The sequence below is a fragment of the Salvia splendens genome, chromosome 7, assembly GCF_004379255.2.
Source record: "Salvia splendens isolate huo1 chromosome 7, SspV2, whole genome shotgun sequence".
In the NCBI taxonomy this organism is placed as follows: Eukaryota; Viridiplantae; Streptophyta; class Magnoliopsida; order Lamiales; family Lamiaceae; genus Salvia; species Salvia splendens.
In genome coordinates, this window is record NC_056038.1 from 35473471 (window position 1) to 35491211 (window position 17741).

At 36.0% G+C, this 17741-nt stretch overlaps 1 protein-coding gene across 1 annotated transcript; it reads left to right on the plus strand.

Moving 5' to 3' along the window:
- The first annotated feature begins 12034 nt into the window (after positions 1–12034).
- LOC121811435 (transcription factor TCP3-like) lies at positions 12035–13313 on the plus strand. Its single transcript, XM_042212289.1, has one exon. It carries the CDS (start codon positions 12160–12162, stop codon positions 13063–13065), a length of 906 nt encoding a protein of 301 aa, XP_042068223.1. The 5' UTR covers positions 12035–12159; the 3' UTR covers positions 13066–13313.
- The last annotated feature ends 4428 nt before the right edge of the window (positions 13314–17741 follow it).

Here is a 17741-nt window from a genome sequence, read left to right on the forward strand (position 1 = left end):
TTTAACTTTTTTTTAATTTTTTTTATTTTTGTTTTTATTTTCTTATTCTATAAATACACCTAATTTATTACATTTCACACACAACTACACATCTACTCTTCCTAAACCAACATCAATTCCTCTCCAATTTTCTATTTCAATCTCCTTCACAAAATGTCCGGCGACGGGAATTACGGCGGTGGCGGCTCCGGTGGGTGGGATCTCAACGCGTTCGGCGATTGGGAGACCATGTACAACACACTAGGTGGTTCCGGGTCGTCGACGCCGGGTGGGTACCAACCACCCACTTTCGATGTGGATGCCTACGCTCGACCACCCGGCTCGCGGCTTTCTCAGGGTTTGTCCCAGATTCGGGAGGATATCCCCGTAGAACCCACCCAGGGAGGAAGCCGAGGCGGTGGAAGCTCTAGGGCTGCGTCTGAGGCACCCGAGGAGGAGGAGGAGGAGGAGGAGGAACTGGAGGATCTGGGCGGTGTACACCGCCTGGCTCACCGTCTCGTACGATCCCATCGTCGGGAACCAACAAGCCGCCAAGTGCTTCTGGGAAAAGGTCCGTGATGTCTACCACCAGACTAAGCCGAAAGGGGCCCGGAAGCGCAAATATACAATGCTCCGTGCTCACTTTGGCCGAGTCGACGCACAGGTCAAAAAATTTTGCGGCATCTACGCGGCCGAAGCGGCGAACTACCAAAGCGGAGCTTCGGGCGCCGACATTCTGAGGGCGGCTTTGCGCGTCTTCTACCAGGACACCGGCCTACAGTTCAAATATGTTGATATTTGGCAGCTCGTCAAGGACGAGGAAAGGTGGGCCGGCGGTGTCCGCTCGAGCTCGGGCTCAACCTCAAAGCGCACGAAGCACAAGGCGAGCGGCCGCTACTCGTCTGGTGACACCGGTGAGGCCAGCGAGGGTACACCGCAGGTGTTTGGGGGTACGGGGGATCCAATGCCCGACGAATACGGGGGATCCAGCCGTGGGCGCCGTCGGCCGCAAGGGACGAAGGCGGCGAAGACGGCTAGAGCGAGGAAGGGCCGAGGCGAATCAAGCCAGTCGGCCTCGGGATCGGGCTCGCGGGGAGGCTCGGACACACTTATGGTGGCGTACATGACCGCCACAATGGCGGACACTTCCCGCTTCTCGTACGCCCAATTCACGGCCTGGTGGAACGGAATTGTGTATATGGCATCACAACTTGGCCTTCCGACTCCCCCTCAACCTCGACCGCCTCCGGAGGATGATTCGCCGGCGGATTAGTTTTTTTATTTTCCCACGTTTAATTGTGTGTTTTTTATTGTGTTTTTTATGTTTTTAGGATTTTAATTGTGTGCTTTTTTTTATTTTTTTAAGTTTAAGTTGAATTTTTTTTAATGTTGTGTGTTTTTTAATAAAGTGTGTTTGTTTTTTATTAAAGTGTGTTTATTTAAATTGAATTGGGTTGGAAATAAAAAAAATGAAATTGAATGAATAGTAATTTAAGGAACGGTTAAGGAACGAAGGGTTGCAGGTTCCGTTCCTTAGTTAAGGAATGGAGTAAAAAAGTACAGTGGGGGCCTCAAATAGTGGTTTAAGGAATGGTATAGGAACAGCGTTGTGGATGACCTTAATATCTAGTGTTACGTAGATTAGAGCATCTCCAATGGTAATAGGCTAGTCATAGTCTAGCCACAAACTCCTCTTACCACATCATCAGTACTAAAAACTCCTCATGCAACATCATCAGGACAAGCAACTGGACAATCAATAGGCTAGCAATAGGCTAGCCACAATAAACAAAATTATAAAAAACAAATAATTAACAATCACACAAAATACGGAATTAAATTTACTACACAGATACGGGAAAATTCAATAATAATATTTAAATTAAAAAAGTACATTAATTAAAAAAAATTTACATTAATTAAAAAAAATCTAACGACGTGCAGTCCTCCGCGCCCACAACTCTTCAATTAAATCCTTTTGGAGTCGAATATGAGCATCCACTTGGCGCATGTCGGCATGTGCCTTGAGGCGGCCGACTTCATCGTGAGGTACCCCCCTTCGTACGTTGGGGGCGGCCACGCCGTGGCTTGGACCGGCTTCATTAGCATCGGCATTGGCCCAACTAGTCAGTTGTACACCTTCATCTTCGACAATCATGTTGGGCAGGATAATACATGCGTACATTATATCAGCAATGCAGTCGACATGTCACAAACGCGTTGGACCCCTAATTGCCGCCCATCGAGACTGGAGCACACCAAATGCGCGCTCCACGTCCTTGCGCGCCGACTCCTGCCGTTCCGCAAAGTAGGTCTTCCTCTCAACTGATTCGCATCTGATCGTCTTCACAAAGACGGGCCACCTAGGGTATATCTCATCCGCCATGTAGTAGCCCATATCATGCTGGTTCCCGTTGGCGATAAAACTGATGGCCGGACCGACGCCCTGGCACTACTCGTTGAAAAGGGGCGACGAGTTGAGGACGTTGAGGTCGTTGTTCGACCTGGCTACCCCAAAATATGCATGCCAAATCCACAGCAGCTAATCAGCTACGACCTCGAGGATCATCGTGAGATTCTTTCCCTTGTAGCTGGTCATGTAGAACCCTTTCCAGGCAGCGGGGCAGTTCTTCCACTCCCAATGCATACAATCTATGTTGCCCAACATCCCGGGGAACCCATGCTTCTCCCCGTGCATCTGCATCAGATCCTGGCACTCTTCAGGGGTAGGGCATCGAAGATACTGATCACAGAATATTTCAATGACGTCCTAACAGAAATACTTCAGACAATCAAGGGCAGTCGTCTCACCGATGTGGAGGTACTCGTCGCACATGTCTGCCGCGCCTCCGTAGGCCAACTGCCTGATTGCCGCAGTGCACTTTTGTATAGGTGTGTGGCCGGGTCTGCCAGCCGCATCGTACCTGAACCGAAAACACAAATATCGACGCTCCAATGCATCAACGATACGCATAAACACTGCCATACGCATCCTAAAACGCAGCCTGAAAAGAAGCGCCCCAAACCGCGGCCCCTCCGCAAAGTAGTCTTCATATAGCCGCTGATGTGCAGCTACGTGATCCCGATCAATCACTGCTCGTCGGTGGACAACGGGTGGAGGTCGAGGTACCGCCGGCTGCAAGGCCCTTTGTATCAACCCGTTTATCTCGCGGGACGTATAGGCCTCCAACTCTTCGTTCATTTGTCGTTCGTACTCCTCAGCATCCCCACCACTACCACCACTACTACCACCACCCGCGTTACTCATTTCACGTTGTTGCTCTTGTACAAAAATTAAGATGGAGAGAAAACTCGTTAAAACAAGTGGTGCGAATGAAAATGACGTGCGAATCGCGTATATATAGTGTTTCGAAAATTTAAAAAAAAATTGAGCTGATCGATCGCTTGCCGATCGGGAGCCTGCAATGGCGGCCAGCGCCCAAAAATTGGCGTCGGGTCGCCAATTTTTTCGCCGAAATAGCGCTCGCCGGTTCCAATGGTTCGGCGAGCAGACCGGCCAGTGCCGGGAATCGGGTAGCCTGTCCGCTCGCTGCCACTGGAGATGCTCTTAGATGTTGTTTGAACTTTTAAGTAATGCATTTGATTTTGTTATTTAGTCGAAGAGTGATTGTGTTTCATTTCAGATTTGCTATGCATACAATATGGTTTATGATTACTCTACTATATTATGAAAATGTTTGATTTACATGATTATTAAATTTGTGTTAAATAATACATGTTTGCACCGAATTCCATAACAGAATAGTAAGTTTATCATATCTAAAATCAGGATGATTATTTTAATTATATTTAAAAAATTCTAAAACATATCCTCATAAAATTATCATTGCTTTGCTGTTATTTATTTTAAGAGATAAATAGATAATAAAATATATGACCGATTAAAACAAATAGTAATTGATTATTTTAATAATTTTTCATCAATAACTAGATAAACCCATTCTTTTAGTTGATCAATTACACAAAATTACACAACCAATTTATACCATATTCTAGTTTAATTTATCCTCCGTTTATTTTTTCAATAATACTCCCATTAAAATATCCAGATCGAGTTTGAATCAAGCAAATACTTGATCATCTGTTTTTTTTTCTCATATATATGAAACAAGTATTCCAAAATATTCTAAAATGACTCAGTACATAAAACTATTGAATCTCATTTTCACCTTATTTAATAATAAAATTCAACGTTTTTAATCATACAAACAAGAATTCACATGATCAAAAACATGATGTGTATCTAAGCTAATCTCTCTAAAATATAATGATTTATCTATCTATAGTGTCTTCTCAAAATCTTGGAGCAAGTCCTCTGCTCTTCATCATCATCCTCAACGAGCTTTCGTTTTTTACTACTCGAAAAAACAGAGGCAGAAACAGGGGATTGCCTTCTCGTCATTGATTTTATTAAATTATTTAGTTCGGATTTTATTAATTAAATTATTTAATTAAAGCAAAAATTCCAGCATCTGTTTTTTTCATAACTAAAATGTTACAATACATAAAACTATTGAATCTCATCGAGTAAAAGATGAGTTATCTAATCTAATCTCCTTCTCTACTACATTTATATTTCATACCTATCTATACTCTTTTCTCAAAATTTTGATGATCTATAAAAATTTGTAACATCACTCAAAGGCTTTCTGATCAATTTTGTCTTCTTCGCCAAGGCGCATTTTCCCTTTTCCTCATTCGGGCCGGGCTTTTTCAACGTCGAAAATGGGGGAATGTTCTCCTTGTTTTCATCCTCCAAAACAGAGATGTTCTTCGCCTCCATTGAAGATGATTGTGATTGTTGTTTTGGATTTTTATAAGGAATGGTAATTGGAGGGAAGTTTAAATATTCATACATTTAATGTTTTTGTGAGACTTTGAATCAAAATAAAAATTATTTGTTTGAATGATTGGGGATTGAAAATTTCGAGTTTAGGGAAATAATTGAATCACTTAAATTTGAGGGAAATAAAGTTATAGTAGTAATTTAATTATTATTTGGGACTTCAAATGGAAAAAAAAAGTCTTTTCGTCGTTGAATTTATTAAATTATGATTCTTAATATACTCATTTAAGGTAAACTGCTAAACTTATTATAGTGTTAGATTTTGTTTTTGTGAAGTGAAATACAACACAAATAATGTGGGCGAAGAAAATCCATAATTAAAGTTCCATTTACAAATTATTAAAAGGAAATGATTCATTGAAATCCTGTTAATTCTCACTTTACTAAATTATTATAAAATAAAATTAAATGATAAATATAACTTTCAAATAGTTAATCAAAATATATTTTTTAAGTACATTTAAAAAATATTTTACTAAGTTTTAAAACTTTGGAAAAAAATGTCGAAAGTTAAAAACTAAATAATGAGAATTAATTCATTTTGGAAAAAAAGTACTCATTTTTTTATTCTAAAAGACTCTTTCTTCATTCTAAAAAAGTTTAAATATGGGGGGTTTAATACGGATCAAACTCATATCTAAATATCTAATGACATATTACGATATGATCTTTATATTGTGTGGCTACCTTTCTATTCATAGCTAAATTCAATACTGAAAACTTATTTAATATTTTGCCTAATATAAGAGTGACATGTAAATTTCAGTTTCTCAAAGTATACAAACATGAAATAGCTATTCTGATAAATCTAATTGAGAGATGTACAAGTCCTTGAACTCAAAGATCATCATTAAGTATTACTATTTGTAGACTTCAATTAATTGATGTACAAATCCGTGATGATGCATGTGCAATCATAGTATATATCAGCACACCTAGTTTCCCTTTAGGTTTCACCTTTTATCAATCACGCCAAATTCAGCCTAATATTTGAATTTTACATTATAATTCATTGAATTTTATATAAGAGCACACCTAGTTTCCCTTTGACAAGGGCTCGTTTGGTTTACTTGACTTGATATGACAAGTTAAGATATTGTGTAGATTTTATAACTATATTTTGAGTTTATAAGAATTTTTAAAAAATAAAGTGAGCCATAAATGCTACTATAAACACTTGTGAAGTGTACAAAATAAAATTTCCTTATCTATAATACATCCCAAAATTTATTTTTTAATAGACTCATAGTCATCATAATACCTACTAAACATAAAATTACTTTATTATATGAAAAAAAAGAATTTCAAAATTAATGATATGCAATTAATAATTAATTCAGTTATGTGGATAAGCGGAAAAAGGAACGAAACTGAAAAATAAAACGAAATTTTGGAAACAAAAAAAATCCACCAAAGAATGAAAGGAAAAGAAAGATTAAAAAAGAGAAAATAAAGGAAAAGAAATGAAAGGAAATATATTCAAACTGCGGTGCACACGACACTGAGTCATGCACTGCACGCAATGCACACAGAAGGTGCACTACGACACGCCCAAGTTGTGCACTGATATTTTTATAGTACAGTACTACATTAATATTGCACTAATATTTTTATACTTTTTTTTCAGATATAAAATTGAATTTAAGTTAATGAAAATATACTACTCCGTATTTTCACACATGTATGTATCTAGTTAGGTATTTATATTTGCACACACACATGAATAAAAAATATGTTTGTGGATAAAATAAAAATGATGCAAGTTGTATCGTAGATGAATGGGACATGTTAGCATTTTGTGGAGTCATATATTGCATGCGGATAAATAATAGATATGGATTTCAGAATAATTTGGCGTATTCAATGATCACGCTCGTATCTTCAGTGTCACATTTCATTTATTTTTATTTAACAATTTCCTCTAAAGTCGTCTGTCAGAATATTACATCGTTTTCTTACTTACCTAGCTCCAAATCACATCAACACATAATTTCGACACCTTTCTACAAAGTGGGGCAGATAAACAGTTTTTGGTTACCAATTTACTCGATAATCGAACCGTAATAGTTCGTTACCGGTTAATAGAACTGATCATCGAAAAATAGAATCGCGGTTATCTTTCGTTAGTGTATAACAAAAAGTTTGGTTACACGGAGTAGTTATTAAAGCTAATTCCATTCTTGGCCCACTCAAATCGAGGGGCGCCTCCCCCGTCGTTGTCACGGTTTGTGCATATAAATATCGGCGTTGACTAAGTATCGATAGTAGTCACAAATAATAAGCTATATATCGATATCTAGATGGTTGAGTAGTATGTTATGCTACAAATTTATTACTGATATTTATCTATTGATAGTTAGAATTTCAAATTGTAAACGTTTAATTAATATGGTTATGACTCAAGAATTCTTAAGTGAAACGTTTAATCAATATTGTTATGACCCAAGAATTCATGAGTGTTTCTTGTCTTTGAATCCAAATTATAGGAAAATTAGAGTAAAAAGTTTTTTTAATTGATAAACAAACAAAAATATTTAATGACAAAGTCACAATAGACTCGAGCCCAAGATCTATGACTTCGAGTATTAGCCATTATATTACTAGGTCAACACGCACACAATATTAGAGTTTGTAGTTTTAACGATATGTTGAAGGGGAAATAATTAACATTTAAAAAAACTTGCCAAAGTAGTATTTGAAAATACTAGTAAGTACTAGTATAAAAGAAAGTTGATAGTTCCTATGAGCTCTTTATTAAGAAATTGGTCCTAAAATATATGTAATTACCTTTGATCATGGGAAAAATATTCATAGTTAATGATAATTATCTTTTGCCTTGTTTAGAAGATTATATGTGCCTTGTTTAGAAGATTATATGGGTGTAAATATTATAGAGTAGCTTAATTAGTGGAGCAATTCTTGTTGTATTCTTGTATAAATACATCAACGTGAATATTCAAGGTACATCCATCATTGCTGTGCTTATTTATGTTGATGATATATTGCTCACAGGCAACGATTTGGTTGAGATTCAACGCCTCAAGTCATGTTTGCTCAAGAAATTTCACATCAAGGATTTGGGAAATTTGAAATATTTTCTGGGTATTGAATTTGCCCGTTCTAAACAAGGTATATATATTTATGTCACAAAGGAAATATGCTTTAGATATACTGGAAGATGCAGGTCTTACAGGTTCACGACCAGAAACATTTCCGATGGAACAGAATATTCGGTTGACTTTGAATGACGGTGACGTGTTGCGTGATCTGACCCAATACAGAAGGTTGGTTGGTTGATTAATTTACTTAACAGTCACACGCCCAAACATCATGTATTCAGTCCGTACCCTTAGCCAGTTCATGCACAAGCCAAGAAAGCCTCATTGGGATGCAGCTTTACGTGGGGTTCGTTATATCAAAAGTACGCCTTGACAAGGTATTCTGATGGCATCCAAGAATACTCTGAAATTAAAGGCCTTTTGTGATTCTGATTGGGCAGGTTGTCGTGATACCAGAAGGTCCATTTCGGGTTATTGTGTATTCTTGGGATCATCACTCATTTCTTGGAAATCAAAGAAACAGTCTAATGTCTCACAATCATCGGTGGAAGCAGAGTAAAGGTCCATGGCGAACACTTGCTTAGAGCTGACTTGGCTGAGATACATACTTCAAGACTTAAAGGTTAACTTGGAAGAACCTTCATCTTTGTATTGTGACAATCATGCAGCTCTTCATATTGCAGCAAATCTGGTTTTTCATGAACGCACTAAGCATATTGAGATTGATTGCCACATAGTCCGTGAAAAATTACGAGCAGGACATGCTAAGCCAAGTTATGTCCCTACAAGATTACAGTTAGCAGATATCTTTACTAAGGCATTGGGAAAAGATCAGTTTACTTTTCTTCGAAGCAAGTTGGGAGTCTATGATGCCCACTCTCCAACTTGAGGGGGTATTAAGATTTAAGAAATTGGTCCCTAAATATATGCAATTACCTTTGACCATATATTGGGGAAAATATTCATAGTTAATAATAATTATCTTCTGTCTTGTTTAGAAGAATATATGCGTGTAAATATTATAGAGTAGCTTAATTAGTGGAGCAATTCTTATTGTATTCTTGAATAAATACACCAACGCGAATGAAGAGAAACATCATCCCACAAACATCTTTCTCTCTTTTAATGGCTTCCTTTATTTCTTCTGCATTTGATACTCTTCCATATATAGGTTTATTTTTATTAAAGATATTAGACCAATTAAGTTGCTTGGTCATAAAAAAATAAAATATATTAATTAATTTACAATTTATTTATCCCCAACTCGAATTATAGTTTATTAATATATTCAATTATAAACCATATTTAGAGGCTACATATTGATCCAATTAAGTTAACTAATTTTCAATCAGAGATTTGTAACATCTTATACCGCTTGGTTAAATAATAACGATCCATTTGATTTAGAATTAGGTGAATTTATTACTACCATTTAATAGCTACACAAAATGTAAGATGATTGAGAGAGTCAGTACAAAACATCTATTAATTGACTACTTAATTTCTCACTTTCAGGCTTTTAGCGGCAGGTCAGAAAAGAAAATGTGTTCAAATTAATTGTTATCACAATAATAAAAGCAGTTGTACACTCTAATCTAAGAGTAAATTAATTAGTTAGGCGACTGCATCAAATTAATTCATATTCGATCCTATCGTTTTTCATTCTCCTACCAAAACACTTGAAATTTTTGTTTTGGTTATGCAAGCTTATGACTAAAACACACTAGTCACGAATATAAATAATTGTGCTTTTGTAATATTTTTTCCAAAACAATTGATGAAAAAAAAATTGTTAGCAATATACTCTCTCTTTGTTCCACATTAATAAAGTCATATTCATTTTTATAAAAAAAATACTAGTATATTAACGAATTCCAATCATTAACAATCAATTTTATACATCAATTTCCAATCATTAAAAGATAAGATTATCAGAGAATGAGTGATGATGTGACCGAATATTAACGAAACGCCATCTACCTAAATACCAGTTAATTTTGACGTTGTCGTTTTGAGTATAATTTTTTTTCCTCCAATTATAAATATCTACAAGCAAAAAAGAACAACTATTATTGGAAATAATTTCAATAATTGCTGGCTACACAAAAAAGCTGCATTCGATGACTCGAACTCTTAACATATATAGCCTAAACATCACAAATAAACTAGCATATGCATGCCAAAAATATTAAAACTTTATTAAATACTATCATAATTTAAAATGTTCATTAAATCCCAAAACTAATCCATACCCTTTTTATTGGTCCTCCTTCATTAGTAGTTGAAGAACCTTAATTACAAAATTGGTGAGCACCGCTCATAGTAAAAGTAACATGCACTAATAATAACGAAATCAACGTATATACAAAATAAAAGCAAGATATCTGGAAAAAAAAGCAGTAGAAGAACACAAGGAAACATGAACAAAAACTCCAGTAACACATCTCGGCGCTATCCGCCAATTTCATCCATCGAAGGCAAGCAGCCTTGCAACAACTTCACGCCAAAGTGGGACACAATCTTTTATTTTTGTGCTTTCATTGTAATAAAGGTTATTTATTGTGACTACTTTAGCAAGCTGTAGGCATAAATGGCAGAGATATGAAGTTACATATATACTATTTAAGCGTGGCATAGTAAATAAGATGATGAATTTGAATTAGTACATGCATTTTTACTCCAATTTACGCATATAGCTTGTAGCATATTCGGATGAATTTAGAAAAAAAGTACTTTATAATTAATAATAATATGGTCAAATAATTCTACTCATAATTATATTGGTGCTATATTTCATAATTTAAACGGTGTAGGGGTATTTTGGACAACCTATTGCAACGTGTTTTAATTTTTAATGCTCATTGATTTTGACGTACATTATTAGTTGGAATGGTGACAACTCGAGAATAATCACGCAATTATATGTATTTAATTATCCGTACAAGATTACTAAAATGAACTATAAGCTTAACCTAATCATGGCTAGATCCTTTAACAATAAAAATAAGAACATAGAAATTAAATAATAAATGAAGTAAATTTTAACTGATGAGCCAAACATAGAACACCGATTTACCGCCACGTCATTGAATTGGTACATAAAATAAAATAAAAATTGTAATCTCGTGAATTGTTATACGTACCATTAATTAAGTTGTATCTTAGATTAAAAATATTAATTACATTAAAACTTTGGCTTTGTATTTGGGAGTATTAATGTGATATGAAAGGACATAGGATTGAAAAGATAAAAAATAAAGGTCTATTAATTCAATAGACCCACCACTTTTCTCAAGTCACGAGTGATGCAACATATATTAACTCTTTTTTACCAATAAGTTTGTTTTTCATTGTAAAGATATATTGGAATATTAAAAAGAAAAATTATCATTTAAAATATTACCATTGTCCAAATGAAAATGATCCATTTATAAAAATAAAAATAATACTATACATATAATTCTCTATCCATAGAATACATAACTAAAATGGTGTGAAAAAGTGATCATCTTTGTTGAGGCGGAGTTAATAGAACTTTATTGTATTCCGCGTCAAGACCACATAAATATAAGTGTTATCTTATCTCATTGAATAAGCCCCTTACGTATAAAAATAAAAAAAATACTCATGGAACAATTGCAAAATATGGTAAATTCATAAAATTGACTTGAAGTCAACTAAAAATAATAATTTAAATAAAAAATTTAATTTGTACTAGTATAATTAAAAAGTTACTATAAAATTGACTTAAGCCAACTAAAAATAATAATTTTAATAAAAAAATCAGTTAAAAATAGTAGTTGTGTGTGTGTGCGCGTTTGTTGTGAGTGAGATGAGTGCTTTTGCCTTGTGGTATCTCCATCATGCTTGGATATGAGTGGAAAAGAGAATGGAGCCCTCCAAGAAACGAAAACGACACAAAAAGAAAATAAAGATAAACAAAACTCAATGAAATGGAAAAAAAACTAAAGTCAATAAAATATTCATCACATTCTTTTTCTTTAGAAAAACAAACAAGTGTGAAAAAAGATGGATGGCTACAAATTCAACGTCATTCAATTACACACCCAATTAAATTAAATTACATAAAAAAATAACCTCATATTAATAAAAGCACATATATCTATCTCCCCACCCCCACTTACTGTTCCATTAATTTCTCTTACCAATTTCTCTCCCAACTCAAACTTTCTTCTCTCCGGCGCCGCCGCCGCAATCAATATATCTCATGCACCAGAGTCAAGAATCGGAGACATGAAAGATCCAGCTCAGGGCGGCGAGATCGTGGAGGTCGAAAGCGGCCAGATTCTCCGGGCCACCCGGCAGAAAGACCGCCACAGCAAGGTCTACACCGCCAAGGGGCCCAGGGACCGCCGTGTGCGCCTGGCGGCGCACACGGCCATCCAATTCTACGACGTCCAGGACCGGCTCGGCTACGACCAGCCGAGCAAGGCCGTGGACTGGCTCATCAAGAAGGCCAAGACGGCAATCGACAACCTCAACGACCTCCCGCTGCCCCCGCCGCCGTCCGGATGGGGCAACGGCAGAGCCTGGAGCCACACCCCGGCAACGGCAACAGAGCCAAACCCTAGCTCTGCTGCTGCTGCCAGAGAGCACCAGTCTCATGTTGGGAGCGAATATAATTTCACTCCCAACACCAGCAGAAATAGCAATAATAATAATAATAATAATAATAATAATAATAATAATAATAATAATAATAATAATAATTCGGCTTCGTCTTTTATGGGCGAGGCCGATCTCATGACCACCATGAAGTCCTTGTTTCCAACCAGCAGTTTTGCAGGTTTCGACAATGATTCTTCTGAGGGCTCGTCTTTTCAGACGAGAGACCTCGGCCTGTCGCTCCAGACGCTCCAGGCCGACAGCCGGGCGAACCCCACCGCCCCGTTCCAAGGGAATTTCCACTGGAGCAGCGGCGGAGCCGTTTTCGCGTCGTTTTCTGAAAGGGAACTACTTCAGTCCAACGCGGCGGAAAATACGTGGAATCAGAGGCCTCAGCGGCCTCTGATTCCACCTAATCATCACGATCAAGATCCGAATCTTCATCAGTCTCAGCCTTGTAGCGCTTTCGAGCTCGGATTTCGCGTTCCGGCTCGGATTTACGGCGAGGAAGAAGCCGCGGAGAATCATCGGTGAATGAAATTCTTAATCATTTCTTGCTTTCTAATAAATAGGTAATTTTATTTTCTTTCTTTACTTTTTTTTGTGGCAGAAGAATTCGATGATTATTGAATTGCTCAGCAGAAAATAAAATTGTGTTGTTGCAAAATAGTAAAACTCATGGTTGGAGACCATTAGTTGTGTTAATTTTTTTATCTCTAATTTATGCCAATAATTTTTCAGACATTTGTTGGTTTGATTTAATCAGAAATTTGGTTTATAAATTGGGGTGAAGTCTTTAGCTGATAAGCTTTTCTTTGCAAGTATTTTGTCGTTTACACTTTATTTCATCTGCTGAGAGTAGATGAATATGCATTTTACGTGTTATTAGTAGTTGATGCAGAATTTTTTTGAGAAAGCTGTGTTTTCTAAGTTTTGTAGTTAAAATGTTGTAAGAAAAATTTTTCTATGATTTGTATTGTATTCGTAATAGCAGTTTTGTGCAATAATTTATAATATAAGATATCAAATTTCGACAATATTATAAAAATAAAAAGAATTCTTTAGCTTTGTGTAAAGTGTAAACCATTCCATTAATTATGTATATGTATACAGCAGTTTATCATTTGATTAAAATAGTAGTACAATGATTAATGGTTCAAAATAAAATTCATATATCAAGAAATTAAATGTTTTTATCTGATCCTTAGATTAATATAGCAAAATGGTCGATTATTTTTTATGTATAACAAAATGTATATATAATTGATAATCTACTTTTCCATAAAAAAAACATCTTTTTTCCATTGTGATGCATCCACAAATATTTACCCATTTTCATTTATATATATACACTACTAACCTATAATACTATTATCTTCATTTCTATATAGACACTACCCTAAGGTGAGAATTTTTAATTTTATTAACTCTTTTAGCCTATTTTTGGTGTGCTAGGGTGAATGAATTATGTTTTGAAGTAAATTTCCAGAACTGGCATAACAGAACAAGCTGTTCTGTTGGTTGATTTCCCATTATAGGATAAGCATTGATTGTTTTTCAAGAAAAGTTTGAAATTTTTTTATCTTCTGAAATTGGTTATTTGAAATATATTGTTATTTCCACATGCTAGATAGTTAGGAAATGAAAGATTATGAGAATTAAAAATATAGTTGTAAGCATCATAAGTTGAAGAGCATGTGTAAGAGGAACAAATAAGGTACTCCTCTTCAACTATTTCAATTAAAGAGTATGTTGGTGTTATGTACTACTTGAATATTTACTTATTAGAACAATAAAAAGTCACCTAACAAAAGGAGAAAATTAAATGAAACAAAAAAAAAAGCAAAAGAGTTCAAAATCAAATTTAAGTTATACTACCTCGGTCCACAAAATATATTCTTAGTAGCGAACGATATGAGTTTCAATGCAAAATTGGTAAATTAAAAGATAGGAAAATAGACAATTAAAAGGTGGTTTATTTTTAGTGGAAAATGTATGTCACCTTATTAGATAGATAACCTTACTCTAAATAGATAAAGGCTAATTTAGGTGGATGTCCAAAAATGAAATATAACTATTTTTATTAGATAGATAACCTTACTCTAAATAGATAAAGGCTAATTTAGGTGGATGTCCACAAATGAAATATAACTATTTTTTTATAGACTATCAAACACCTCCTAAATTTTATCAAATAAAGTTTGCACTCAGAAGGAAACACCAATGTACATTCTTGACATGTTAGGGGTAGACGCATAAAAAAAATGTTGGTAACAACTTTATTGGGTCTATTTTCTTATAGTCAAATTGATATATATACTTATTAAAGATAAATATAATAAAAAAATCATACCAATAATATATTTAGTACTCCATCGATGTTCTATATTAGTGGAGACATTTCTTTCCAGCACGGAGATTAAGAAAAAATATGTTAAGTGAGTTAAGTAAAAGAAGAATAAAGTAGGAAATAAAAAAGGTAGAAAGATGAAGAGAGAATAGAGTAAGAGTAAAGTAAGTGAGAAGAAATGTGTTACTTTTACTAAAAAGGGAAATGACTCCATTAATACGGAACGTACTGAAATGACAAAATGACTCAACTACTATGGAACAGAGGGATAGTAGATTTAAAGTTCTTACAATACAATAATATAACTTATGTAAACTGTTTTTTATTTTACTTTCTTCAATGTAAATTTCTACTTTCTTTCTTAAACCAATTTTTTGCAGCAATTTTTCTCTGCTTGTTTTATTAAACCTCTGACAATTGATCTTCATCCACGTCAATTTAATAAGATCTAAAGATGAGTTCTGACGATTTCAACTAAATTAATAATAGAAAAAAAGGAAAAGAAATTTGTGTGATATAGGTTTAAGCCCATTCACGTTTAGAGTGGTGGTACGTGTAATTGTAGGGGATCAAATTGTCTCCCACTATTTGGAAAATTACAAAATATACATTTTTAAATAATTTTATGAAATTAGTTAAATTTAACAATTTATAAATTTGTCCCATGTTTAATCTTAAATTGATAGGTCTTGGTTAATTGGCCGCATCAGTTTTCACTTTCAGAAGTCGAATTTTTACTCCTATCCAAATCTGGAAAAGTGTGCTAAAAAAAATCAAATATTCCTATTCCAATTGAATTATTATTTTTATCATTTGACTAGACCCACATAGAACAAATATTCCTCTGAAATTCGATGCAATAGAATTTGACCCACAAAAAGTAAAACCCACGGGCCAACATCAATTTGACTAGACTAAGAGCATGAGCAACGCTGGCCCATAGGCCGAGCCGCCTGCCTACTTAACTCGAGAGCTTATCGTCAGTGTGGAAGATAGAGCCCGAGGCTCGAACCTTTCCTTTAGGTTCATGAGCTGCAATCCCCCAATACATTGTCCTATTGTTTTAAAAAAATAATAAATTCTTGCACTACTACTTTTCATGAATTGCTTTAACATCCATGAATTATAAAATTATAATTTAAAGATTAATGATGTAATCGTATAATAATTTATTTTAATTTAGAAATATCATAATTTAATTAGATATAAAATATAAAATTAATAAAAAATGATAAATTGAAAAGTTATAGATGTTTCTAAATTTTTTGTGGCATAGTAGTTTATATTTATTTTATGACAGATAAATACAAATAGTCTGATTCTAAATTTGGGTTGGGTTGTGATGCCCCATAACGAGAACTCATTGGGCTAAGCTGCAAAGCTCAATTATGGATTAGCTAAGTATTTATCTTCATTGTTTTAACTTTGATTCTCCCATATTTTCTATGCAACAATTTTTCACTAGTGATCATTAAACAACTAACGTTCAGATAATATGATTGGTGAAATAGAGTATTTGAATTTGTGATTGAGAGATTATGTGTTTTTTTTCAAAGTTTTGGACTTATTGCTTCTATCCCTATATGTAGGCTATCATATCTTGAGATTTTACAGGTTAATAGTATTATATTATGTCACTTCCAATAAACTATAGGTAGCAAATTTATTACTGTACCTGATGGCCAAAAAAAGAAAGAGTGTCAAACATTGTGATTTAATATGAATTAGAGCATCTCCAATGGTCGGCGTCACCACCGGAGCGCCGATTTTTCGCCCACGCCGGTTTGACGCCGAACCATTGGAACCGGCGTGGGCGAAATCGGCGTCAAAATCGGCGTCGCCATGCCGATTCCCGCGCTGACGCCGGTTCCCACGCCGATCCTCACGGGCGCCATTGTGGCTCCCGGATCGGCGCCAAACCGGCGTCGGATTTAAATATTTTTTTTTTTTTTCGCAAAACACTATATATACGCGCGTTGAACCTCATTTTCATTCGCACCACTTGTTTTAACGAGTACTCTCTCTCTACCTTACTTTCTGTACAAGATCAATTTAAGAAATGAGTAATGCCGGTGGTAGTGGTGGGGATGCGGATGAGTACGAGCGTATGATGAACGAAGAGCTTGATGCCTATACGAGCCGTGAGGTTGATCGATGGATGCAGAGTTATATGCAGCCGGCGGCACCTCGCCCACGACCAGTTGTCCACCGTCGACAAGTGGTGCATCGTGATCATGACGCTGCACATCAGCGCCTGTTCACAGATTACTTCGCAGAGGAGCCGCGTTTTGACGCCAACCATTTCAGGCGTCGTTTTAGGATGAGGCGGGACTTATTTATGCGTATTGTTAACGAATTGGAGCAGCGATATCTGTATTTCCGCTTCAGGCACGATGCGGTTGGCAGACCCGGCCACACCCCTATTCAAAAGTGCACTGCGGCAATCAGGCAGTTGGCCTACGGCACCGCGGCAGACATGTGGGACGAATACCTCCACATCGGTGAGACGACTGCCATCGAATGTATGAAGTATTTCTGCCAGGGCGTGATCGAAGTATTCGGTGATCAGTATCTCCGAAAGCCTACCCCCGAAGATTGCCGGAATTTGCTGCGGATGCACGGGGATCAGCACGGGTTCCCGGGAATGCTAGGCAGCATAGATTGTATGCATTGGGAATGGAAGAACTGTCCCGCTGCCTGGAAGGGGTTTTACACGACCGGCTACAAGGGAAAAAATCCCACGATGATCCTCGAGGCCGTGGCTGATTACCGGTTGTGGATTTGGCATGCGTATTTTGGGATAGCCGGTTCGAACAACGACCTAAACGTCCTCAACTCGTCGCCCCTTTTCAACGAGCAG

Excerpts from the sequence above, each read along its gene's own strand:
- LOC121811435 (XM_042212289.1), top strand. The coding sequence starts at position 12,160 with ATGAAAGATCCAGCTCAGGGCGGCGAGATCGTGGAGGTCGAAAGCGGC.